Raw genomic sequence first — 27,715 nt, forward strand, 5'->3', positions numbered from 1 at the left:
AAAGTCCCACAAAATAATGATTATGGCATGTCAAAACAGTGGTGAGTTTTAGGCTGTTTTGCATCTTAGTAATCAATAGATTTTTAATTTTTAAAGAAGAGAAAACAAGGTGGTATTTTTAATTTTCAAGAGATATACAAGACCATCGATTGCCCAAAAGGTTATGCTAGCCCCATATTCGATCCTCGCTGCCTCCAGGTCACAAGGGCATGCTACACCTCTGAACTCAGTTCACAGAGACATTGTACCCATGTCACTCCATCTCCTTTCAGACAAACACTCTTTCCTCCTCTGATGTTCCCAGGCTATGTTGGACCCTTTGTCCTTCCTCTTTCCCAGTTCAAATTTGCTTAATATTAAGAGTAAAAAAGCCACTTTTAATTACTCTGATGAGGTTGAAAGAAAAATGAGTACTTAAAACAACTACAAGCTGGAACTCAGGTGTAGCAAAAGAACTTTACATAATTGAGCTGGCTCTCGTATTGTTAGTATTTGATATATTACACTAGAGAAACTATTAAAGATGAGTCATCCACTGAACAGTCCTTACTGCCCTGCAATGCGTTCTGTTTCCCATATCTTTATAAAATAAAAATAAATAAATATCTTTTGTTTATGACATTTTTATTCCCCTGCCTCCCTCTCTCGCATTTAGCTTCACACTTAAATGGCAAACTCTACAGCTCTTCTGCCTCTGTTGACAACAGTGACAGTTCTGGTTACTGTGAGAACTGCAAGTTGACGATGCCCTAACTACATTAGGTTGGATATCAGTGCTACAAATCATACATTTTGCAAACTAAGCAGAATGTAAAAATCTGTAAAACCACCGAAGAATAAGATTAGTTTACAAAATGTGCGGCTTATTTTGCATGTGAACATTTATTATATTATTTCAGGTCAGATTTATATCCAAATTATATCAAATTTAATTGACACAAACATGAGTCGCAAAAATAAACATTGTCAGAAATGATTAAAATATTATGCAGTGTATTTTTGTTGTTCTTATTCCCTCTGTACATCACAGTGCCAGTGTTTTAGAGAGGATATTCAGTTGATTTGTTTGTTCAATATATCCTCCTTGAGTCCTCTGCCTGAAGGCAAGTCTGACCCACAGTACCACACCCTCCACCGCGGGTAGGGTAAGGAGGCAGGTCCCAAATCCATCCCAGCTAGAACAGGAATCAAACCTCCTGCTTTGGCACCAGTCTGATCCAACCGGCCATCGAGTCTACCAGCCCCCATGGAGCCCGAATTGCTGTGGCAGCATGCAATTTTACATGTATGGTATAGTCTGGAGCTATGGATTGTGATGGTAGAAGCTCCAACATGCTTCCCATTGCATGGTTGACCAGGAATCTCCCCTGCTCTTACCACCTGCCATTGGCACATGTTGCAAGGGTTTACAAGTTAATGCTCAACCTGTTTGACTGCATCATGAATGCACCTTCCTTGGCCATCAAGTCTTGGAGTGGAACTTGAACCTGGAGCTTCTGGCTCAGAGGCAGGGACACAACCCACTGTGCCACCTTAACAAAAGTGTCATGGACAGAATGTATCTGCTCTCTTACTGCCTGTAATCAGTATGTTTTGTATGGAAAGAGGCATGTCATTTCCCCGTCAAGTGTGTATTCCAATTAAATATTTCAGAGGAAGCTTTTATACATTTAAAATAAAAAATGTTATTTATTCTCACACACTTACCCTGAATTAACACATCATGCACACACACGCACATGATACAGATGAAGATAATGCACTTTCACGGATTACAGTTAATTCCGTTTCTGATTTACAATTTCTGATCTTCCAAGTGTCAGGCCTGTGGTTTCTTGAATGGATTTGATGATTTAAGGTTGAAGTGAGAGTCTTCTAAAGTGAAGAGTTTGCAGCAGGTTGTGAGGTTTTTTGTAGTTGACTATCCAGGAGGTTGGTTCTCAGGTGAACTTTTGAAACTGGAATAGGTTAAGTATTTTGGCTGCTTGATGACTTGCTAGTTTCAGAGTTTAGTTCTTAGACTGGCTGATGATTGATGGTTCTGATGGATCTGCTAGGTCCTGGGGAAATAAAGATGCAGTCTCTGAAAACAGCTTAGATCACATGACCACTGGGCTAAAACTTCTGAGGCCCACCCAGCCTAGTTTGGATGGGGGAGGCCATCATGATACAATGGGAAGTTGAGAGAGGCTATTTTTTGTCCAGTATGAAACGTGGAGACAGGTAGTCACGAAACTCTATAGTCTTTAGATGTTGGCTCATTCTTAAACAATGAGATGTGAGAATTCCACAAATGGCTGAGGTACCCTCACCAATGCCCATATTTAATTGGGCAGTCACCAGAGACTGGATACGGTATGTAGCCCAAATGCCAAAAGTCGCACGATTTGCGGCAGCCATCTTAACAGTTTGTTTGTGTCCAAATTTTTTTTCCACGTATTGCTAGAAAGTTCATAAAATGCCATGCCTTAACTGGGCATGATAAAAGCTATAACCAATTTTTAATATTGGATTTTTGAAGGCCCAGAGCGTTAGAAAATTACACTTACATCTCTGAGTCTATAAGGTTCCTATATGAATTGATTCAGGGCAATGTCTCAATCCAGCCTCCTTGATTGGCACCTCATCTACTACCTTAAACATTCAGTCCCTCCACTGATGTTCAGTAGCAGCAATGCATACCATCTACAAGATGCACTGCAACAACTCATCAAGGTTCCTTTGACAGCAATTTCCAAACCTGCAACCTTTACCACCTACAAGGACAAGGACAGCAGATGCATTGGAACACCACCACCTGCAAGTCCCCCTCCAAGCTGCATACCATCCCTTCACTGTCACTGGGTCAAAATCCTGAAACCCCCTACCTAACAGCAAAGTGGGTGCACCTACACCTGATGGACTGCAGCAGTGCAAGAAGGCAGCTCAACAGCAACTTCTCGAGGGCATTTAGGGATGGGCAACAAATGCTGGCCTTGCCAACAACACCCACATCCCAAAAATGATTAAAAGAAAATTGGAAATTCTTGACTGTAAAGGAGGAAAGGACACCTGCATTTATACAGCACCTATCATAACAGCAGAACATTCCAAAGTACTTTACAGCCAATGAAGTACCATTTTGAAGCCTAGTTACTGTTGTAATGTAGCAGAGCTTTTTGTGCACAACATGGTTTCCCAAGCAGTAAGGTTTTACCCTTATATAGATTACACATTGTTTTGCTTAAAAATACATGAAACCCATTCTGGCTCTCATAATTATTTTCATGGAGTTTGAAGGGCTGCACACTTGGAAAGTTAATGTCCAGAACTTACAAAGTTGACATCAGATCCTCCAGTCACACATTCACTCCTGTGAATGATCTTTCATTTTCATTTACAATCATCCATGGAAACTCAAATTACTTCTATGGACATCCTTGAATTATTCATAATCTATCCAACTCCAAACATTCACAATACTTTAACATTGGGCAGGATTACCTGGTCGGCGAGCGTGGTGGGGGGCGGCGGGTGCAGGACCCGCACACCGACACGTAAAATGATGCAGGATGATGTCGGGCGGAACTCCCAACATCACCCTGCATCATTTCAATTTTCAAGTCGGCGGGGGCACAGCCGAATCAGCTGTGCGCCCTGCCGACCTGTCAATGGTCAATTGAGGCCATTTAAAAACTAGTTGCACGAGTTAAAGTTCCTGCCCGTCCAACCTTAAGATTGGTGGGCAGGCTGGGAGTCCTGGCGAATTTCAGAAAAAGCATGAAACCTTATCCACAGGTGGGATGAGGTCCCAAAGGGAACATGTCTTTGAGGAAGAATAGATCAGTGTAAACTTCACTCTTTCTGTCTACTTATACAGAGCCTCCCACGGAATATTCCAGCCACCATTATCTCTCAGACTTTCTGCCAATCCTGTCAGAAGAGGAATGGACAGGAGCAGGAGAGTTCATCAACATCAGAGGAATCTCCTGAAGACAATGAATTTTTTGTGCAGGAGCCACGACTAAGACGGAGACCAAATCTTAAAGTTTACGGAATTGTATGTAACTGTTAATTTATAAGATTAGCAAAAGTTATTTGTTTGAAGGTTCAAGTGAAATGCCCTACTTTTTGATGCAGACTGAAGATCTCCTGTATGCTGTAAGCTGAAGTGTTCAAAGCTCTTGCTACACTAAGATATGAATAATTTTTTGAAGGATGAGGGACAGTGATATAATGACTGGCTCCTGTGTTTGACTGCTGATGTGAAAGGAGTCTAAGTAAATTCAATTCAGTCTTTGCTGAATGTGGCCACACAGCACAATGCTAGCCCTAATTTGCACTGATTAGTATCTATCAAAAATAATAACTTAGGACTAAGCCATAACCGTGATCTAAAAACAAGACTGGACTATAGTACAATGTCCAAGATCAATAGAGACAGTGTGAGGTAATGCAATGGTGTGATCTAAGCCACTTCTAATTATACTGGTGTACTTTATCTTCTTGTTTACTTTAGAATTTTCTTCATTCTCTTGTACTCTTCCTGTGCCACACATTTTCCCTGGTGAAGTCTGTAGGTTGGAGATCAGCTTCTGGGCTGTCCCTGATGTCAGTAAACCAGTTTTCCCTTATTCCTTGAAAGGAAACTCCTCAACCTCCACTTGACTGCCCTCCAGGGCAACATGATTAAAATAGGAAAATTACTACATGGGACTATTTGTGATCACAAACACACACACTGCTGCTCCATGCTGGAGCTTGCCAGAGCTGGAATGTATCGTGGCACATACTCAATTTCAAGTTACTGGAAAAAAATCACACCAGTGTTTCATTCATTCCTTTTACACTTAGAGTGGGTCATTTTGACTTTGCATGATGGTGTAAAATGAGCAATTTCCATTGACTTCCAATAGATATGCAAATTGGGAGAGATTATAATGGGTGTCTGAATTGCTATCGCTTGTTTCACTCGGTTGCCCAAAGTCAAAATTATCAACAGCATGTTTATTTCAATCATTGTATTAGATATGCTTTATAAACCTAAATATAATGTGTTTGATCATGACATCTGACTAAAAAGGTACCACCACAACAGTTATTCATATGATCTCTGTGCCCCTCAAAGTTTTTAATTTCCTTTACTAAGCATCTTCCTAACCTATCTTATGTGAATATAATGTCAGCCATTTAATCATCTGACCTCATTACAGCTTTGGTCCAAACATGGACAAAATAATTGAACTCCAGAGCTGTCTTGTCCTTGATATCAAGACAGCATTTGACCAACTGTGACATCAAGGAGTCCTAGCAAAGCTGGAGTCAATGGGAATCAGGGGGAAAACTCTCCACTGGTTGGAGTCATACCGAGCACAAAGGAAGATGGTTTGGTTGTTGGAGGTCAATTATTTCAGTCCCAAGACATCATTGCACGAGTTCCTCAGGGTAATGTCCTAGGTCCAACCATCTTCAGCTGCTTCATCAATGACCTTCCTTCCATCATAAGGTCAGAGGTGGCGATGTTCACTGATGATTGCACAATGTTCAGCACCATTCATGACTTTTCAGATGCTAAAGCTGTCCACGTCCATTTTCAGCAAAACCTGGATAACATTCAGGCTTGAGCTGATAAGCAGCAAGTAACATTTGTACCACAAAAGTGCCAGGCAATGACTATTTCCAACAAGAGAAAATCTAACCATCTCCCCTTGACATTCAATGGAATTACCATTGCTGAATCCCCCACTATCAACATCCTGAGGGTTACTATTGACCAGAAACTGAACTGAACCAACCATATAAATATTGCACCTACAAGGGCTGATCAGAGGCTGGGAAACCTGCGGCAAGTAGCTCACCTCATGACTCCCCAGAGCTTGTCCACCATCTACTAGGCACATGTCAAGAGTGTGATGGAATACTCTCCACTAGCCTGGATGAATACAGCTCCAGTAACATTCAAGAAGCTTGACAGCATTCAGGACAAAGCAGCCCGGTTGATTGGCATTTCTTTCACCACCTTCAACATCCATTCCCTTCATCACCCATGCACAGTGGAAGCAGTTTGTGCCATCTACAGGATGCACTGCAGCAACTCAGCAAGGCTTCTTCGACAGCACCTTCCAAACCTGTGACCTCTACCACCTAGAAGGATAAGGGGAGCAGACACATGGGAACACCATCACCTCCAAGTTCCCCTCCAATCCACACACCTTCCTGACTTGGAAATGTATTGTCGTTCCTTCACTGTCAGTGGGTCATAATCCTGGAACTCCCTTCCTAACAGCACTATACCACATGGGCTGCAGCAGTTCAAGAATGTGGCTCACCACCACCTGCTTGAGGGCAATTAGGGATGGACAATAAATGCTAGCCTAGCCGGCAATGCCCACATCCCATGACAGAATAAATAAAAAAGCTCCCATTTTTCTTTTAATCATTTTAAGAATATATCCCCTCTTGTTATCTGTGTGTTCCCTCTTATCTTCTCTATATTCTCATTTTTATTCTAAAAGCTATTCATCTGTCATTTCTTTTCAGCTTTCATAGGGTCCATACCTGAAATGCTAATGAGTCTATTTTCTCAACAGCTGCTCAATGCTTCCAGCTTTTCCTATTTTTGTTACAGATTTGCAGCAGCTTTAGTTTTGTTTAGCTTCTCCACCCTTCTCCAGACTGGGCCTTCCTCAATCCCCACCCCACTCTGTGAATTGCAAATCAGCCAGAATACTGCAACCTTTTTTCTTATTTGCACTAAAGCTTAAATCTCCATTACCTGTGTCTTTGCCAAGTTCCACAGGTTACATGAAGCTCAGTGAATTGACTAAGAGTTTCACCATCATCTTCAAATCCCTTTGTCTTAGTCCCTGCCTGACTCAGCCATTTATTCTGACAGTGCCTCCCCAGATGTGACCTCCACTTCTCCACCATTGACCTATTTTTAATTCCCCATTCCCTCTTTTCCAATGACCAGTCTCCTGGAGTGACTATGCACCCATCTTTTGGAACTCCTTCCCTAAAATTTCCTCCTTGCCACCCTCTTTCAGAATTCAAAAACCAGTTAAACAACATTTGTTTCCCCCAATCCATTTGTTCCATTTCTCTCCTGCTGCTCAGAGTCCATTCATTGTCCTTCACCGGATATAACATTCTGACTTCTGTACATGAGAAGTACCAGGAAAGCCAATGTTGTTTTGATTGTTGACAGGCTGCCAAATAATTGCACCATTTGAGACATGCACATGCAAGTGAGCAAGTGTTTTCTGTGGTGCACACATTGTGATCTGGTTTTTCCTTATTTTAAAGGCATTTTAATGTTGAATATTTCAGTGAAGCCTATTAAAGACGTGTGCATATTGCACAAGATTTATTTTTAATGTAAAATATCCTGTTATGCTTTTTTTTTATTACTATTTATCAAATTTAGGGAAGGCCGAAGTCTCCATGCACCTTCCCTAGACAACAAGATTATCAAGGTATGTAGACACAACAAACAAACTTTCCGATTTGAAGATCTGTTTTATTGGGCTTCCAGCAAAAAGCCACTCATACTGAACCTATTAGGCTCTTAGGCTCTCAACCAGTAAAATGAGATAGGATGCATGAACTGTGCAGAGTGACATTATCATTAGAAGATGTGCTTTGTAATAAAGCTTAATGCATAAACCCAGGCACTTATGAAGCAGATGAAACACTTAGTCCATGTGATCTCCTGGACTGGTTTTGATTGTTTGAGGAAAGGAATTTTCCAGAGTTTTTTTCCCCCATTACTCACCCTGGGTTATTTCTGTTTTTGCCTCTCCCAGGAAATTACTTGGCTATGGGAGGTGGGTGAGAAGTGTTTAGTAATGATGCTCTGGCCCTCATGTTGGCTTGATGGACCAACTGATCTTTGCCTGCCTGACAAATTCAGATGTTCGTATGTTCGTAAAAAATGAAATGGCTAGTACCTTTTGTTTTACATCTGGGTTTTTCTGCTCTGCCACATCATTAGAAGCTCATAGGAAACAGTGTTAAAAATAACAAGCTTGGATTTCCACACATGCTTAAGATATCCATTTCAGATGCACTGTATCATGATTTAAGCTTTGAAATTTGCATCATCTAATGCAAGTATATGAATGCTTAATGTGTGGAAGTTCTGTGTCACTAAGCTTGCACTATTGGTAAATGAAGGATGTGAATGCTAATACTCTGTGTGCTTTCACTTTGGGCACCTGAGAGGTAATATTGCTTTTTGACTGTTGTATAAATCGCACCGTATCTGTTTCGTCTCTTGTTTAACACTGATTTTCAGAAAAGGAAGTGGAGCCATTTTGCAGAACCATGCTTCAAAGCACAAACAAAGCCAAGTCTGAAAAAAGGTTATGCCTGAAACATTAACTTGCCTTTTCTCTCTACAGGTGGTGATTCACTTCCTGTGAAAATCTACCTCTTTTTTACATTGAGTTTACAGCACAGCAATACAGGCCATTTGGTCCAACTGGTCTATGCTATAGTTTATGCTTCCCATGAGCCTCCTCCCACCCATCTTCATCTATTGTAGCCTTCTGTTCCTTTCTCACTTGCAGCAACAACAAGTTGTATTTATCTTCTTCTTGAGTTCTCTGCCTAAAAGCAAGTCCATACCCTCTCCTAAGGGTAGGGCAAGGGGTCAGGTCCCAAATCCAGCCCAGCTGGAGCAGGACTCAAACCCCATGCTTTTGGCACCAATCTGATTTCCAATGGCTGTCCAACCAACTGAGCCAAACAGCCCTCCCTGAGGGAGTCTGAGTTGCTGTGGCAACATACACTTACACATGCATGTTGTAACCTGGAGCTATGGATAGTGATGGGAGATGCTCCAACATTCTTTCCATCACATGGCTGACCAGGAATCTCTCCCACTCTTGCTGCCTGCCATTGCATATGTTTGAAGGAATTACAAGTTGATACTCAACCTGTTTGGCCGCATTATGAATGCACCTTCCTTGGCCATCAAGTCTTGGAGTGGGATTTGAACCCAAAGCTTCTGGCTCAGAGGCAGGGATGCTCCCCACTGCACCACAAGACCTTCTTCTTGTATTTATATAGTATTTTTAATGTATTAAAACGTCTCAAGGCACTACTGAGGAGCATTATAAAGCAAAATTTGACACTGAACCACATCAGGAAATATTTGGGAACATGACCAAAAGCTTGGTTAAAGAGAGGTTTTATGGAGTATCATAAAAGAGGAAAGAGAAAAAGAGAGGCAGAGAGGTTTAAGGAGGGAATTCTAAAGCTTGGGACTTCAATAGTGAAAGCATGGCTTCCAATGATGAAGCAGTTAAAATTGGAAATATTCAAGGAGCCAGAATTCGAGGAATACCGATATCTCAGAAGTTTATGGAGCTGGAGGAGATCACAGAGACAGGGAGGTGCAAGGCCAGGGAGGGAATGAAAAACAAGGATGAGAATTTTAAAATTGAGCGATTGTTTAAGTGAGAACCAAAATAGGTCAGTTAGCACAAGAATGATGGGTGTAAGGGATTTGGTACAGGTAAGGACATGGGCAGTAATGTTTGGGATGACTGCAAGTTTATGGAGGGTAGAATGTCAGAGGCTGGCCAGGAGTGCATTGAAATAATCAAGTCCAGAGGTAACAAAGGCATCACTGATGGTTTCAGCAGCAGATGAGCTGAGGCAGGGATGGAGTTGAACAATGTTATGCAGGTCAAAATAGGTGGCCTTAGTGATAGCGCAATATGTGGTCACAGGCTCATCTTGGGGTCAATTGTGACACCAATGATCGCAACAGTCTGATTCAGTGTCAGACAGTTGCCAGCAAGAGGGGTGGAGTTGGTGGTTAGGAATCAGTTTGTAACAGGGACCAAAGACAATGGCTTTGATCCTCATGATATTTAATTAGAGAAAATTATCTTGCTTCCTTTTATTCACAGAATCACAGAATCATTTGTGCAGAAGGAGGCCATTCGGCCCATCGTGTCTGCACCAGCTCTTCGAATGAGCATTATGACTCAGTGCACTCTCCTGCCTTTTCCCCGTTACCCTACACATTGTTTATATTTAGATAATCACCTAATGCCCTCTTGAATGCCTCAGCTGAACCTGCCTCCACCACACTTCCAGGCAGTGCATTCCACACCTGAACCACTCGCTTTGGGAAAATGTTTTTTCTCACATCACACTTGCTTCTTTTGCAAATCCCTTTAAATCTGTGCCCTGTCATTCTTGACCCTTTTAAAACCAGGAACGGTTTCTCCCTGTCTACTCTGTCCAGCCCCCTCATGATTCTGAACACCTCTATCAAATCTCCTCTTAGCCTTCTCTCCAAGGAGAACAGTCCCAAGTTCTCCAATCTGTCTTCATAGCTGAAGTTCCTCATCCCTGAAACCATTCTTGTAAATCTCTTCCACACTCTCTCCAATGCATTCACATCTATCCTAAAGTGTGGCATGCAGAACTGTACACAGTACACCAGCTGAGGCCTAACTCATGTCATATACAATTTCAGCATAGCCTCCTTGTACTCTATGCCCCTATTAATAAAGCCTATGACACTGTATGCTCTATTAACTGCTCTCTCCACTTGTCCTGTCACCTTTTTATGACTTATGCACATATATGCCCAGGTCCCTTTGCTCCTGCACACCATTTAGAGTTGCACCCCTTACTTTATGTTGTCTCTCCATGTTCTTCCCACCTATACTATTCGTCTCAACCAGTCTATGTGGTTGTGAGGTCCACATCCTAACCACATTCTAGGTAAAGCAGTTACTGCTGAATTCCTTATTGGATTTTTTTGTTGCCAATTGCTATTGTTTGCATATCTTTCTTTTTATTTCCACTCTCAGGAATTTTGGAGAAACCTGCTTTAATCTAGCATTACTCATACCTGAAACGAAAGCACATTCGGTATTCCTCTGTAGCAGTCTCCAGCACCAGAATCCATTTCATTTAGAAAGTTTTAGGTGCTACATTAAATGAATACTGGGATAGTCTAGCTGAAAATCTGATTCCAAATGGTAGCCATGGCAATGTTAGCAAGAGATCGGAGCAGCAAAATAGATTACTCTTTTAAAAGGAACCACTGGAAGGAAAAAATAAATTAGCACAGATTGTTCAGTCAAGGTCCATGCATCAAATAGCTAGTGTTTGTAATTTTAATTATAGAGTGAGCTGCTTTAAGGGGGCACTGGCTTTGGAAAATAAATTGGGAAGACTGACTCCATTTGTATGCAGACATGCAACACAAGGTTATAAATGATATTGAAGCAGACATTTAAAAATCAATTTTGCCAAGTACATCTTTGTGAAGACTGTGCCCCTTTAACCCTCACTTCTTCAAAACATTGGCTTTAAGAATGTAATCACCCTAAATTATTTCAAAGGCCCTTCAAGAGTGTAGACATAATGACAACATGTTGAAAACAATACATTGTGATTATATTTCAGGCTATTGAGCCTCCACTAATTAATTTAAAATTTGAGGAATGTCCATTGAAGTATTTATAATGATGTTCCTAACAAGCTATTTAGATGTACATTATAATCTATAGAGGATGGGAAGTTGGCATGTTTTGCTTCATAACCTGATGAAATCTGCCCAACATTCTGAAAGTTATTTTTTGCTTCATAAAGATGCTTCTCATGTGTTTATTGTACACACAACATTTCTTTTCAACCTATATTATGCTTTTATTTTATTTTATGCTTTTATTATTTTTTAACTGACAAAATAAGCGGCGTGATGACATAATGGATTGAGATGAAAAGAATGGTGGCAGATTGCAAATTGTACTCTCTCCTCTTGACGATTATTATGAGTTTTCCGATACATTAATAGATACATGATACCTATCGTCTTACGTTACTGACTTTTGAACTCCTCATCCTCCAATGTATTTAGATGAAGATTTGTCAGATGTCAGCAGCACCAAGATGGAAACTCCTAATTCCATTAATGGCTGTGATCCTCTGAGTACAATAGTAAGTAACTTTGACAGCTATTTATAACCCTCTCTAGGCATATTTTACTTGTCTGCCATGTTAACGCTTTGAGAATTATTCTGGCATCAGAAACAAAGATACAATGATTTGTGAAATGTTCTGATTGAAGTGTCAGAAAAAAAAATATTGAATGAAAAACATTCGTCCGTGTCTCATCTTGGCTGTTTAGTGGCAGTTAAGTTTGATGAGGCAGCCCAAGCATAATACATAAAGCTCAATAAAGCCTGTAAACCACAGAAAGAATTCAGTCACTGAAAATTCCCCTCAGGAATGCCAGAAACACCACGTAAACTGGAGCTTCCATAATCTTCCACCAAAATTATGCCAGCCAATCAGGAAAGTGTCTTGAGGAAATTGCTGGTAAATATGAAGAAATATAAGGTAGTGCGAACTTGGTGTTAAAATTGCTAAGGATGAAGTTGAAAGAGGTTAAGCAGTTTTAGCTGACTGTACATTCCGCACACCCAAATATTGCTGATCAACCACCAACAAAACAAATATAATGCTGGCCCCAAGAGTCAAAACGATAGAGAACAGTAATATATTTTTATATAGAGTCTTTATCGTACAACTTGTCCTAAGACCCCTCACAAATTGGTGTAAGGAAAATAAGTCCTACATTGTCACTGTAACAGCACTTCAAAGAAGTACTTCATTAGCTGTAAAGTACTTTGGGATATCCTGAGATCATGAAAGGTGCTATTGAAATGCAGGTTCTTTCTTTTGCAATATTTAGTTTTTAAAATTTGCAAAAGCTAACAGTTACTCTGCAGATGAGACAGAAAAGATGTGCATATTTTTTTCAAAATATTTTTCAGTACTCAAGGATAACTAAGTAGGCTTTTGGCTATATTAAGCTAATCTTTTATTGTTGGCATTTTGACACCAAGAATAATGCTGTATGCAGAAAGGCCAGGGTTATTTTTTTATTACTTACTTGATAGTTTCTGTTCTAGTTTATGTGAATCACAAGAAAGCACCCTCAGGCAGTCTATGAAAATGGGCAACAGTCAAAGCTGACAAGCAATTAATAGTAGCTTTACAATGACAATTCATTTATATTCTCCACTCTTTGCTTTACCATTTTCTTCCTCTGTTTTGACCTCAAGGTTCTTTTCCATCTGTATTATGTTTTATTATGAACAGAGAGGGCAAATGGAGAGATGAACTTCTATATAAAAACTGCATAATGCAAGCATTTCTGTTGTCATAGTGATCCAAAATAAACATTGCTGACTTTACCAAGTGCTTTGGCAACCAATTTGATGAGCTTGGAGTGGAAGTGAAGCCACTTTGCAAATCAAATAGAGCCGTTTTATTTACTGTCAGGAATGTGTAGTGCATAAATCTAAATGGGAGCTATTACCAATGTCCTCTTATGTAGGCAGGGTCAGTGCTCGTGTCTTATCTGGTGACTTTGCTTATACAAATTATTGTGAGTAACAACTACGGAGCATTAAAAGTTTGAAGAGAACAACTGAAAGTGGGAGGTAAATGGAATGGATGAAATGATGATAACAATGTATGTGCCCATTTAATTTGAAATGATTCTCTGAACCATGAGATCTCAACTTGAACTAGAAAGTTAAATTTTAGCCAGTTGCTTTGTCTGATCGTTACCATGGACTTGAATCATTAGTCACGGTAGCTATCTCTTGGGAAAATTTGTTTCAGAATCCATTTCACTTTACTGTTGCCAATGCTCACTTTCATTCCAAACGTTAAGCCTGCTGTTACTAGTCTTTTGACTAATTCTTGTAATATTTCTTCTGTGCTTGCTACCTCCCTTGCCGAGTACAACATCACTTGGCCTTTGACAGGAGCTCCTGTCTACACTGTTTATGTTTATTTGTGCTGATGCCATCCTGAGTTGTTTTCTTGGCTATTTTCAGTGGTGGTTCACCATTGCCTTGTTCATATATTCATAGAAGGAAAGTAGCTAAAACAGGTACAAGAATTCAAGTATTTAGGTCGCATAATATCTGCAAATGGAAGGTGCAACATAGAAATAAGAACAAAGATAGCAATAGGAAAGGATATCTTTGGTAAGAAGAGACAGCTGATTACTGGAAAGCCTAATAAACAACTCAACAACCGATTTGTAAAGAGCTTGATTTGGAGTGCTGTTGGACCTTATGGAAAGAGGAGTCAAACTTACTAAACAGCTTTGAAATGTGGGTTTGGAGGAGAATGGAAAGGATCAGCTGGACAGAAAAAATAACAAATAATGAAGTGCTGTGGAGCTTGAATGAACAAAAAGTATATTTTTGAACATGATTAGGAACAGACAGAGGGTGAAATTTAATAAGGACCCTGACAGCAGGACAGGAAGTGGACTCCACTTCCACTTATGCATCAGGAATTGCCACACATGTAATCACAATTCAGATTTTTAGTGTATGCAGCAGGCATATGTCCCATGTACAATTATGCAGTGGGGGACCATTCTCAGCAGCCTGCCTCCACATCAGCTGCTGATGTTGAGGTCACACCAAGGCATAGTGTTCATAAAAGAAAAATTAAGAAGTACTGCGGGCATTTTGTTCACTTGACTGTTGTGTGCATTATATGCATTGTTGGGACACCTTCCTTCAAAGGGCATATTGCACCATCATGCTTCATGTTTGGCAGTTGTTGTGAATGAAGGGGGCTGAAGGACATCGTTGTGTAGGCAACAATGTGGTTAGAGTGTGTGTTAGAGGTCTCTTTTGGATGGTAATGTGTGTACCGTGATCTGCATTCTCAAAGCAATGCGACATACTTGAACATGCAGTATCTGCTGGCCTCTCCATAAGTGGCATGCCAAGCAGATTGGCTGAGGTCACAGATCAGCACGAGAAGCAATGTGCTGTTCATGCAATCCTGGCCTTGACAATGTGTGCAAGGAGCAGGAAGATGGCTTGTGATAGTTTCATTGGCTTGAGTGCCAGTGCAAAGCTGATATCTTTGGGGGGAGTCATCTTTTTTCATCCTATGTGAGAAACAGTCTACTCCCCTTGGTATTCAAGGGGGTAGAGGACATGTGTAGTAAGGTAGCTCTGGATGGAGACTAATAGAGATGGGCGCACAGTCGGAGCAGGCAAAGTTTTGCAGGTGAGGAAATGATGGTCAGGTAGGTGCATCACTCATGGTTGGAACAATTGAAGATGAGGTTGCTCCTGACAGCCCTGGCACATGTCTGCATGGCTTGTCATCTGCAGAGCTGCTGTGAGATCGCTGTCCTCCTCCTCATGTTCCTCCTCATCATTCTCATCTGAGGAGATTAGCAGCTCCTCCATGTCCTAGATTGGACATTCCTCTCCTCTTTCCAGTGCCATGTTGTGCAAGGCACAGCAGATGATGACATTTCCTGGACACCCACTGTTGCTCTAAAGCTCCACCGGACCAGTCAAGGCATCAGAAATGCATTTGAGCAATCTAATGATGTGCTTTGTGATTGCCCTTATAGAGCAGTCTGCAGTGCTGCAGGGCTTTGGGATGACACACTGGTGTTATGAGCCATGCCCTGAGGGGATAGCTCTTGTCACCCAGGATCCAACCCTATGCTTGGGCACAGACCTCGAATAGCTGTGGCAGCTGGGAGTTCCTTAAGATGTATGTGTCATGGGAGCTCCCTGGGAACAAGCACACACCTACATAATTCTTTTCTGGTGATCACAGACGACTTGAACCTGAACCCCCTTCCAATTTACAAAACGCAGCTGGCTGTTCCCAGGGAGCTTCATTGGTCATGCCTGTGTGGTCAATTACATTCTGTACCTGTGGGAACCAATTGCTCAAGTGGCCTGGGCCATCAGCATTTGTTGAGAATCTGATGAATTCGTTGGCCCTTGAACAGGGCATTGGTCACCTCCTGTGTTGCACCTACATGTTGCAGCCTGGAAAATGTCACACATGTCTCTTGTGGAGCCCTGAAATGAGCCACTAGCATAGAAGTTTATGGTTGCAGTTATCTTGAGAGTGACTGGAATGGGGTTCCTTCCAAAATCATGTGGCTGCAGGTCTTGTTGCAGAAGCGTGCACAGGTAAGTAACCACTTCCCAAGAAAGCTCAGACATTTGGAGGTAGTTGGTGTGCGTTCTGAACATGTGCTACCATGCCAACACTGTTCAGCAATGAAGACAGCCCTGGTTAGGTTCCTCCTGACCTTCCTTCCCCTCGGCTGGCACCAGCCAATGGCCTTGTGGCCTATGTTGTTGTGCGACTCCTCTGCTGAATCCTCTCCTCCAACACCTGAGGATGCAAAAAAAAGATTGGGCATGTGAGACCCATGGTAAACCCACAAAGTGGACTTTGTGAAGAAGGCAGGCAATAATATGAGCACCTCTGTTGACATGGCCTTCATTCCTAGAGCAGCTGTAGTTGACCAATGGAAATGCATGACCCTCCCATAGCCATGCCCAGAACCCCTCCCATCCCACAGTGGCCTCCGACAACAACCTAATCATCTGTGAGGTAAGTTTCCAAGCAGGACCTGATCTCCAGGAAGATAGCAGCTTCTTTACAGCCTGTTGATGGACATTAACGCTGTGACCCGGCAGCTGGAGCCCATCCAGCTCCACCCTCCCTCTGTCACCATCGAGCTTCCTCCCATCTCCCTTGACTCCCCCCCACCCCCCCACCACCGCTCCCTCAACCTTACCTTGCTCCTTCTCCCAATCATCCTGGGGCATCTAACCATCAGCACTGATTCACAGCCATTGACCCTCAACCTTCCATCTCTCATCCTCAACCCTCCCAGCCTCATCCTAGAGCCTTCTTCCATCACCCTTCACCTGCCCTGCTTCAAATTCAAGGTCCATTCCCTGACTGTTGACCTGCCATGTGTGGTGCAGCTGCCACCCTTGGACAGACAGGATGAGGCCTCTGCAATGAAGAGCTGCACCTTATAGGCCAGAGCCTGGCTTCCTACAGAAACCTTCTTTCCACCATCCCCCCCACCCCTAAATGTGCCAGTGCCTTGTGCTGCCACTTGAGGACCCAAGCACTAGCTCCACCCTCTTCCCCACCCAACCACCGCACTAATTGAGGACCCAAGCACCATACCTTCCACCCACCATCATCCTTTCTGCTACTGGAGCATCAATCTTCCCCTGGTCCTCTCCCCTGGGTTAGACAAAGAAAAAACTTCACCTCAGATCCAAAGGTTGAACAACTTCACCTGGTGCATGCCATCTTTAAGTTATGAGGAAACATAACTTCCTCATAAGTTTCCTGTGTGCCACTGACTTAATCTTGAAGGTAGGGCTTCATTTGGTGTGCTTCCCAATTAATGGTATTCATGGTATGCAAATGAATGGTAAACAGAATCCTGCCACCAGGTAGCAGGTTGGCCGCCCTGCTGCTGACATGCCACCCACTTTATCTCACAAACCCAACCCAATGTCAGGAAATCAAGATTTTGGCTTTTGCCTAATTAAGTGCCCCCACCTGTCACATTTCCCCTCTTACAGGCCATATTAAATATCTCCCAGAAAGTCTTGGTAGGGCACATCTTAAGAGGAAACAGACTTGTAAGAGACATTATGGAGGGAAAAATTCAAGGAAAAAGAGAAAAAGAAAATCAACCTTGGAAGGCATGAAAATTGAAGGAATTTATTGGCAAATGAAAAGACTGGCACAAGTGAGAGAGACATGGAAAGACTACTATGAGCCAAGGACCTGCCTTCGGGCAGAGCGCATATGATGTGAAGATGTACCCACTTCAGTCATTGGTGAAGACATGAGAATCCCACTCAATCGAGATTTTGAAACGATCTGAATTGGTCCATTTCAAATTAATTCATTCTATATCCGTATTTGGCCTAGAATATTTCAGATTGAGCCCTGCCTGTCCCAGTTAAAGAAAATGTCAACATATAAACTCACTGGCAACATATTACCCATGTGTCTATCAATATCTCCCCCCAAATGTTCATTCTTCATTGTGTCTGCTTGGAGTGTCAGCGGGATATTTGGTCAAGGGGCACAAGAGATGAGCCTGACATCTGCACACAAACACTTTCTAGCAGGGAAGTCTATGGTAAATGACCAGGGTCAAGAGGTCTTGCGAATTACTTCTCAGTATCCTGGAACTTTCCAACTGTAATACTGCCAGTTTAACCTATCTGTGATTAGCTAAAATGCCAAAAACAAAACAGCTAGACATCAAACCTTAGACCTTCCTGGTCTGTTGACTTATTACCACTTTGGGACATATTATCTTAAAGTGCAAGTCATTATTGTTTTGCCAGAACAAACAATGTATTTAACCACTGGACAGAAATAATTCCTTTAAGAAAACGTTACCATTAGCCAAGTATTCTTAACCAATGCAATGAAAAGAACAAACCTTTTATTAAAAAGAAAGACCACATAGTCTTCTAGCAGCAAGGACTCATTCGTGATCGAACAGTGCAATTCAGAGAATTTTCAGAGCCTGTTCTTTGTCTTATAGCAAACATTGAGACCCCGATTCCCCAGTGTCATGTCAACTACTCCTGAACCACCATGCAATGATTCAATTCTACGGAGGACTAGAGAAGAAGACCGGGAGATGCCACACAGAAGGTAAGACACATGCCACTATTAGGTAGGTGGCAAGTGATATCGAAGGGCATCATAATTTTATACAAATTGTCCCTGCTAAACGGTACCAGTGCACTACTGCCACATGTGACAAATCACGTTCAATTACAGTTACTACAATTGTAAGGAGGACCATAAGCCATAAGCAAGACAGGCCCCTAAGTATCCTCACAACATATAAATGGAGCTGGTACCACAACTGTATACCATCTTGGATTGCTTTGACACTTGCCAAATAGTCTACTAATCTTAAAGGGATGTTCTAGTTTCCCAAAAAGCTTACAAGACCCTGTTTAATTCTTGCACTTTGCCATACTTACTCCATCTTTCTCATGCTTCATACTCTTTTGAGTATTATTTGATCTTCCCTTTTCCAATCTCTTTGTTTTCTCAGATCATTGCAAATGAGCTTTCTTTCACAAAACCTTAATGCAACCATAGAACTCCTCACCTCTCTGAATCGTCCCTTCCACCTATAATTCAAACTGTGGAACTCCTAACTTCCCACAGTTACACTTCACTCTACAACCAAACACTTCTAAATCCATGTCACTTGATTCCTAAATCTTGACTTACCTCAATGTTTCTCTTAACATTTCAGTCTTGGTAGTATCCTACACTGAGGACCTAAAATTAATGAATGTGCCTACACTGGCCTGCTACAGTAGATTATTTTCCTAAACTTTCAGCAGTAATTAAGTGGATTTAAGAGCCATTTACTACCCAAAAGACTGCTCTTCAGGAGACCATCAGCATCATTAAAAGCTGTAAAGGAAATGGCAACCTTTCCCTCAGATTTGGCCTAAGAATGTATACTTTCATTGATCTGCCTTTTATTAATCCCTGCTAACTGTAGATGTTTGATCTCATTATGCACTGAAGCTTTAGGACTGTTCACTGAGCTTGGTTGCAAGCTGAATTTCACTGTCAGGTTAGGGTACATTCTTCTGCTGAAAATTCATGTAGATGTGTGTGGTTGTCTCTTCACTATTTCCCGTCAGTGAATTATTGTGTTTGGTTTTCATCGCCAAGTGCACAATATTAAATAATAATTAGATTTTGTATTTATGCTCAAATTTATTTCTGACCATTCAATCTATTAATGAGATTTTTTTTCATTGTAATTGTAATGAATATTTCAGTTGTCAAGGTTAGGGAATGAAACACTCTATCCATTTTTTTTTGTCATCCTCCCTGTGTCGAGACCAAGAACTCTTAAGGCTCATGCAGCATAGTTAGATGCAGATGAATGCTCTCTTACTCACCTTAACAATGTGTCTTTCACTTACGCTGAGATGAGCTGCTTTCACAGCTCCAATGTGACACCCTTATGCAGTGCAAACCATTGAATGCCAATTTAGAGATGCATTGTACTGAACTGTGAGTTAGTGTCTTACACAAATGAGCTGAGACTGTCCACGTTCAATTCAAGTAGGATCCTGACAGGCTGTGGTGAGGGAACATGCATCCCATCTGAATTCAAACTCAATTGTCAAGTGCAAAAGCATGGGATACTAACCCACTGCGCCTCTTGTTCATTTAAAAATTGATGATCTTTCATTTTGATTAATAACTATATTGTCATCATTTGTTTAATCATCTGATCTTATGTTGATTTTTTTCCCCTTCTCCAGTGCTCATTTGAAGAAATACAGGTAATTCATCATGAAGCTGCCTTGGTTTTGTAACCCAAATTGCCTATCACAAATGTTTGTCTCTATCTCTTGTGTTTTGTGCCATGCTGCACTCTTGAATGTTTAATTCTTTTAGTGAAGGTTCTCACATTAGTTGTATCTTCATAAAGGCCTTTATGCCCAATAAACCTGGGTGTCCAGCCTATGCGGTGGCAGAGGTAAGGTTTGGCCTGCTTGTTGCAGGGAGGGTGGACAGGGATCAGAACGAGGCGAGGATTTGAGTAGAATGCAATATTTGGCTGACTTGCCAGGGAAGGGACTGAGCTGGGAACTGCGGAGTGCCACCATCCTCGGTCTGAAGCTGGGAACTGCACAGATCTGCAGCTTGTAACCTGCGGACCAAAGTCAAGCGATGGGGTTTGCTAGGACCTGAAAAGCCATGATGGCTGACCTCAAAATCATTGCTGTTGTTATGATCCCATCTCCCCTGCACCACCTCTCCTTTTGAGGCTATGTACCTGTGTGAAAGATGATTTGTTTTTATGCCACCAGATGTTAAAGTCAATTCATATGTCTCCATGGTGCCTGTAAACTGAGTGAGATGAGCTCAATATGCAGCAGGAAAGAGCTGTCATTTGTTCTGATTCTTATGATTAGACAAAGGAACAAGAATCTTTCTTACTTAAGAAAACATTGTGAGGCCTTTATTGCTGTACAATATTTTGCAAGTGCTACCTGTAATATATATCAGTCTCAATATATAGAGAAAAACCATTGAAAAATTGATGTTTTTGTTACAGTTTCTGGTCACAGTTTTTCCCCTTTTTTCTTCTCCCCTGAAGAGGTTGACTCCTTGCTGAGGCACTGCTCAGTGGACAACAGGTGCCCTGTAGTGTCATCTCCCAGTCCTCATTAGTCATGGGTTAACTTTGACAGTGAGTGGCGGCAAGATATTCCATCAGCGTATCTGGTTTCCAAGTCATTAATTAACGCAATAATTGGAAATGCCACATCTTCGGACCACAGGTAGCCTGATTGATCTTCTGTCTGTCACTTCATCAGGGCTTTTGGGATCGGAGAATAAATCTATAAACCTACACCCTTCTCTTTACATCCACTCCAAAATAAGCATTTGCCAAAATATTTTGATAACTTAATTAAATGAACTGTCAAAGAATATTATTGGTACTTGTATACTGTTTGGCTTTGTTGCCTTAGGGAAAACCTAATGAGTAATGTTGGATACGTAGCTTAAAATATGATCCTGGATGGTGGTCAGTGACCCAGTTGAAGGCTTTTGATGACCCCCTAAACCGTGAGAGCAAAGTTCAAGTTGCCCCTGAAACCCTATGGTTGAACTAATCCTCTCTCAATTTTTATATTATATTATTAGTCAGTCCCATTTTGTTTGAATGGTGGTCATGTTTTTTTGATCTTATCAATTAGCAATAGAAGTCTTTGTAGAGAATCAATGGGCGTAATTTAATGTAGGCGGCAGGATCTTGCCCGGTGGCTGGAGATCCCGCAAAAGCTCCACATTGCATCTTGCCAAGAAGGTTTGTTGCATTGACTGCAAGTCAGGCTCTTAATTGGGCAGCAGCGGACCTTCCCCTGGATCAAGTACCCTGGGGGCAGAAGTCCCACCCACCAAGAGCTGTCAGCCAGTCAGAGGCTGGCAGCTCTTCATTGCTCAGTAGTGCCACCAGGGCAGTGGTGACTGCTGCTGGTCATGCTCCCAGCTGAGGCCCAGGATTGCCGAGGGACCCAGGCCACTGATGAGTGATGGCAGGAGGGGAATCACGGGGTGAGGTTCGCAGATGAAGCAGGTAAATTCGGCAGCAAGGTCAGGGGGGTGGCTCTCAGCTTGCCATGACATTAAATTCTGCCCAATTTGTTTTACAAACTTGCTATTTTGGTTGAATTACAAAAAGGATTCAGGATCCTCTTCAGAAGACTTCACACTAGAGTAATCCTTGGGGTTTATTTGGTAGTTTTTGAGGATATGAGGATTTTCTTTCCTTCAGTACCTTGATTGCTTCTCCAATTCAAATTCTTGTCAATTCATGAACCGCTGTGAAAAAGACATTTGGTTTGGGCACCACAATACGAGTGTGAAATTGGCTGTGCGCTCAATCATGCTATTAGGAGGTCCAAACCACTTTCAGGCTCAGGCCTCATGAACACTTTGTTGAGAAGCTATGAAGGGTAAATGAGCAACCCGTTCTCACTCACTGGTTCCTTAAGGAGAAAAATCAGCCAGTTACCCCATGTGGACAGTTAGCAGGTAAGTCCTGTTTGGGGGTAGAGCGTGGGAGAAGGTTGGCATAAATACTGGGAGGGGATGGCAAGGGGACAGCTGCAGGCTTTCCTTTTAGGCCTGCTAGTTAAGTCTCTTAATGCCTGGCGAATTGGTGACTTTGGTCCTTGCAGTGATAACTGGACAATGACTGACATTGCAATGATGTTGTGATGATAATGGCAATGATCCATATAGTATTAATAACAATAACAGTGATGATGTAGATGAGTTCCAAGTACAACAGTGACTATGGTACTGCTGGTTCTTTTTTTCCCCTGTTTCCTCAACCATTACTTGTTCTGTTTCTGATAGTATTACAGAGGAGGACAATGATAGCATCTGTTGTTACACCTTTGATGCCATGCAAATGGAAACAGATGGTAAGTTTGTATTTTGATTAATTTTCTGATTAGTGAAGCGCAGACTAATAGCACCAAGCATTGATGATACATTCATGCAATTCATTTTGGCATTGGAGAGGGAGTACATGATCTGCAAGTTCAGGGTGACTCAGGGTGGGTGGAAGTTATAATACATATATACATACAAACATACAAATTAATTGCAGGATTAGGCCATTCAGCCCCTTGAGCCTGCTCTGTCATTTGATAAGATCATGGCTGATCTAATTTTCAGCTATATAAAGTTCTGATTAGATCTCATTTTGTATACTACATTCAGTTCTGGGCACCATACCTCAGAAAAGGCTTGGAGGAAGTACAGCTCACATTCACCAGAATAGTACCTGGATAAAACAGTTGAATTATGAGGACAGGTTATTTAGACTAGGCTTGTATTTCCTTGAAGAACAGAATTTATTCTTCCCATATAAGAATAAAGGTGAACTAAATGAGGTGTTTAAAGCAATTGATAGAGTAGATAGAAATAAACTTTTCATCTAGTGGAGGAGTCCAGAAATGCGGGGCATAACCTTTAAAGTTAGAGCCAGACCATTCAGGAATGATGTCAGGGGGGACTCATTCACACAAAGGTTCATGGAAATCTCCCCCAGAAAGCTTTTAATATTGGGCCCATGGGCAGTTTTAAAACTGAACTTGATAGCTTTTTATGAGGCAAGATTATTAAAGATTATGGAACAAAGCCAGGCAGATGGAATTAAGATGCCAATCACCCATGACCTAACTGAATGGCAGAACAAGCACAAGGGGCTGAATGGCTACCTCCAGTTCCTATGTTCCTAGTGTCAGCTCAGCTCAGCCCTGCAATATTGGCAAGCTACTAATTAGTCTTATGTTGTGAACCAGATGAATATCAGGACAGGATCTCTCATGGACCACCATCCATCCATTCATCATCATCGTCACATCAATCTGAAGCTTTAGATTCATGTGAATTAGACCATATGAACTCCATATTCAGAAAATTTTCCTTGGAAAGGTATGGGTAAATAAATAATGAGTTTTATTAAGTACAGTGAGCTACTCATTGTGGCAATACTCTACTTCGAATGTAGACTTTTTTGGGAAAATTCACTGGGAGTAATTTTGGCTCTGTGTGATAGTTTAAAACTAAAGCAAATTGACAGCCCACTTAACATCTTTCCCCATTTTTATCTCCATTGAGGTCAATATAAATAAAAATGAGGAGAAATAGTAAACAGGCTACTAACTCGCTATCACCCATTTTATGCTGTCACACAAAGTCACGATCTACCCCACTATAACTAAGGCTGAAGCTCATGTGTGAGAAGTACCACTGTGATGCAGAATTGATTTTCTTTCTGCCAGTTTGATTCAATGAGTAGCACTCTCCTCTTTGCCGGGATTTTATGGGGCCTATGGGAGAGTGCTGGGATTGGTGGAGGAGAGTGAAAAATCTCGTAATAGCCAGGGATGGCATGCCCACCCCCTTCCTTTATTAGCGGCAGGGAAGGAGGCGGACAGCCCTCCCACCCTTAGGCCAATTGAAGCCCTTAAGTAGCCAATTAAGAGCCACTTATAGAAGGGCCTTTTCCCTCCAACAAGGGGGAGCCCTTCACTACATGGGGGACCACCAGCTAAACCCTAGTGGCCTCCTTGAGGGCTGGGTAGGTTAGGGGGTCCCTCTGGATTGGGCCTGCCTGCCACCTCGCCAGTGGGAAGGATCACCCCCTTGGTAGTACCCCCCTAACACCACAAATAGCACCGCCATCTCACTGGGGCCTGCCTGACTGGCCTCAGTGAGCTCACTTATCTGGGTACCGGGCCATCCCCCATTGTTGGTGCTCCTCCCTCATTGCAGCCCCAGCAGTGACCACCGGCACTGCTGGGATTTTAGAGCTGCCGGCTGTCCTATTGGCTGGAAGCTCTTAGGATGGTACCTCATTCCTTAAAGGGATGGGTGCCCTGAGGGTAGGCAGTTAATTGTTTGCTGCATGTAAAATTGAGTTGGGTGCCCCATAACCAGCCAAGGTAAGGTTGGCCCCGACTTTCCAGCTGGTCGACATGGCTGTCACAACCCCATAGAATCCCAGTCTCTGTGTTGGAATTTTGTGTGTTGGACTAGAATATTGAAGGAATAATGTACTGTTGAATATGCCACCCTTTGATTGAGGCAGTAAACTATTAGCAATTTTTAAAAATTGATTCATGGGATGTGGGCATCGCTGGCTAAGCCAGCATTTATTGCCCCATCCCTAATTGCCCTTGAGAAGGTGGTGGTGAGCTGCCTTCTTGAACCACAGCAGTGCCTGTAGTGTGAGGAAGGGCATTCCAGGATTTTGACCCAGCGATAGTGAAGGAACAGCGATATATTTCCAAGTCAGGATGGTGAGTGGCTTGGAGGGGAACCTCAAGGTGGTGGTGTTCTCATGTGTCAGCTGCCCTTGTCCTTCTAGATGGTAGTGGTCGTGGGTTTGGAAGGTGCTGTCTAAGGACGCTTGGTGAATTCCTGCAGTGCATCTTGTACATGGTACACACTGCTGCCACTGTGAGTCAGTGTTGGAGGAAATGAATATTTGTGGATGGGGTGCCAATCAAGCAGGCTGCTTTGCCCTGGATGGTGTCAAGCTTCTGAGTGTTGTTGGAGCTGCACTCATCCAAGCAAGTGGAGAGTATTCCATCACAATCCTGACTCATGCCTTGTAGATGGTGGACAGGCTTTGCTGAGTCAGGAGGCGAGTTACTCGTCACAGGGCTCCTAGCCTCTGACCTGCTCTTGTAGCCACAGTATTTATATGGCTAGTTCAGTTCAGTTTCAGGTCAATGATAACCCGCAGGATGTTGATAGTGGGTGATTCAGTGCTGGTAATGCCATTGAATGTCAAGGGGCGATGGGTAAATTCTGTCTTGTTGGAGAGAAATACTAAGGTTCCCATGATACAAAATGAAAATCAGAAGAGGTGTCAAGCGGATTGCCAATTCATTATTACCCATTTTTCGTCCAACGATAGAAGTTCAAAATTCACCCCCCGTGGATTTTAATGGGAGACAGCGATAGAGATTGCAATTTTATTTGATAATTAGCTGGTCAATAACCCCTTATCACAAACTCTTATTAGATTACAGCTTCACAAATGATAAACTTTGTGAATTACCCAACCTTTTGCCTGTATTTTGAATCATAGAATGGTTACAGCACAAAATGAGGCTATTCAGCCCATCGTGTCTATGCCAGAATTCTGCAAGAGCAACTCAACTGGAGTGGTTCCACTCCCCCCGCACATTCCCTGTAACCCGCAGTTTTTTTTTTCTATTCTGGTACTTAGGCAATTCACTTTTGAAAGCCATAATTGCATTTGCCTCTACTGCACTCTCAGGCAGTACATTCTATATCCTGACCACTCGCTGCCTAAACAAGCTTTTATTCATGTCCATTGGTTCTTTTGCCAAACACTTTAAATCAGTGTCCTCTGGTTTTCGACCCTTCTGCCAATGGGTACAGTTTCTTTCTATCTGTTCTGTCTCGACTCCTCATTATTATGAACGCTAACGAATACAAATGATTAGTGCCCTTGATTTCTTTTCTTCTTTGTATCTTTGTAGACCATTTCGTCCTTCTGTGACCTCAGCCGCTCAGATCTGTAACCCTTTGAAACATATGCTGCATACAACACTCAATGGTGACAACCTGGTGACCGAAATCGCTGTTGTTGGTGGAAATGAGAGTGGCCTTTTCATTCAATCAGTACAATCGGGTTCTGCTGCAGAGAAGGCAGGGCTGAAGGAAGGACACCAACTGATTTTGGTAAGATTCATCGTACTGAGCCATCTAAGGTAAAGGCAAGATTTGAGAAATATTGTTTGCTGTTGTTCCAGTGACTGATATAGGAAAAAAGGAAATTGACTGATATAAATGCTAATGCACACCAGTGTCAGTATTGAGAACATTGATTGTGTCTATCTAAAATGGAAATTGTGAGTGCATTTTGAAAACTATATAGATAATCAAGAGTCCGCCTGATTGAAAACCCGAGAAGCAATCTGAAATCTCTGACAAAGTGTAAGTGGTTATTCTCATGCTGTTGCATCCTTATTGATAGGTACATGATGATGTGGGATTGATTGTAAACAGTCCGCTTACAGATACAAGTCACTGACCATTTTACAAGCAAATGTAAATTGAAACAAATCATTTATATTACCAGGATACTGACAATGCTAGGACCTGTATAATGGAAGGTCAAAGATTTTTTAACCGGACACATTTCAGAGGTTGAAATAAACTTAAATCTGCCTAAAACGTCTCCAAACTCTATCCATGTTTTGACACTTAAGTGCCAGCTTGGTTTAGTGGTTAGCACATTTGCCTAAGTTGAATTATTGTTGTTCAAGAACTTAAGTACCTATTCTAGGCTAACACCAGCGCAGTGCTAGAGGAATGCCACATTATAAGAGATGCAGTCTTTTGGATATGAGGTTACATTAGTCTCTGGATCTTCTTAAAAGAGCAAGAGGTTCTCAGAGTGACCTGGTCAACATTCATCCCCCAAACACATCTTACCACTCTGTTTATGCGGTCTTGCTGTGCACAATAGACTACCACATTTGCCTGCCTAATAACAGTGACAACATTTCAAAAGTATTTCAAAAGTATATGAAGTGCCTTGAGACATTCTGAGGACATGAAAAATGCTAAGTAAATGCAAATTCTTTTTCACAAAATGATAGTGCTGTATCCTTGCAGGCCTCATCAAAAAGTTCATTCAATTTTGACTTTAAATTAGTCTTTTATGCTGGGTCTGAGCTATTATTGTTTCCTCATCATGACAAACGAAACGCAGGGGAGATGAGGAGAATTTCTTTTA

At 42.0% G+C, this 27,715-nt stretch overlaps 1 protein-coding gene across 1 annotated transcript in view; it reads left to right on the forward strand.

Annotated features, from left to right (window-relative positions):
- The window catches only part of card11 (caspase recruitment domain family, member 11), a 188,120-nt gene that overhangs the window by 115,924 nt on the left and 44,481 nt on the right, over window positions 1-27,715 (forward strand). The window contains exons 10-17 of the mRNA XM_041207409.1: window positions 3,860-4,039; window positions 7,406-7,454; window positions 11,870-11,949; window positions 18,407-18,519; window positions 20,172-20,192; window positions 22,783-22,850; window positions 23,736-23,868; window positions 26,454-26,655. Of these exons, the coding sequence (XP_041063343.1) occupies window positions 3,860-4,039; window positions 7,406-7,454; window positions 11,870-11,949; window positions 18,407-18,519; window positions 20,172-20,192; window positions 22,783-22,850; window positions 23,736-23,868; window positions 26,454-26,655 (846 nt within the window). The remainder of the gene's footprint in view (window positions 1-3,859; window positions 4,040-7,405; window positions 7,455-11,869; window positions 11,950-18,406; window positions 18,520-20,171; window positions 20,193-22,782; window positions 22,851-23,735; window positions 23,869-26,453; window positions 26,656-27,715) is intronic.

The sequence above is a fragment of the Carcharodon carcharias genome, chromosome 15 (genome assembly GCF_017639515.1).
Source record: "Carcharodon carcharias isolate sCarCar2 chromosome 15, sCarCar2.pri, whole genome shotgun sequence".
In the NCBI taxonomy this organism is placed as follows: Eukaryota; Metazoa; Chordata; class Chondrichthyes; order Lamniformes; family Lamnidae; genus Carcharodon; species Carcharodon carcharias.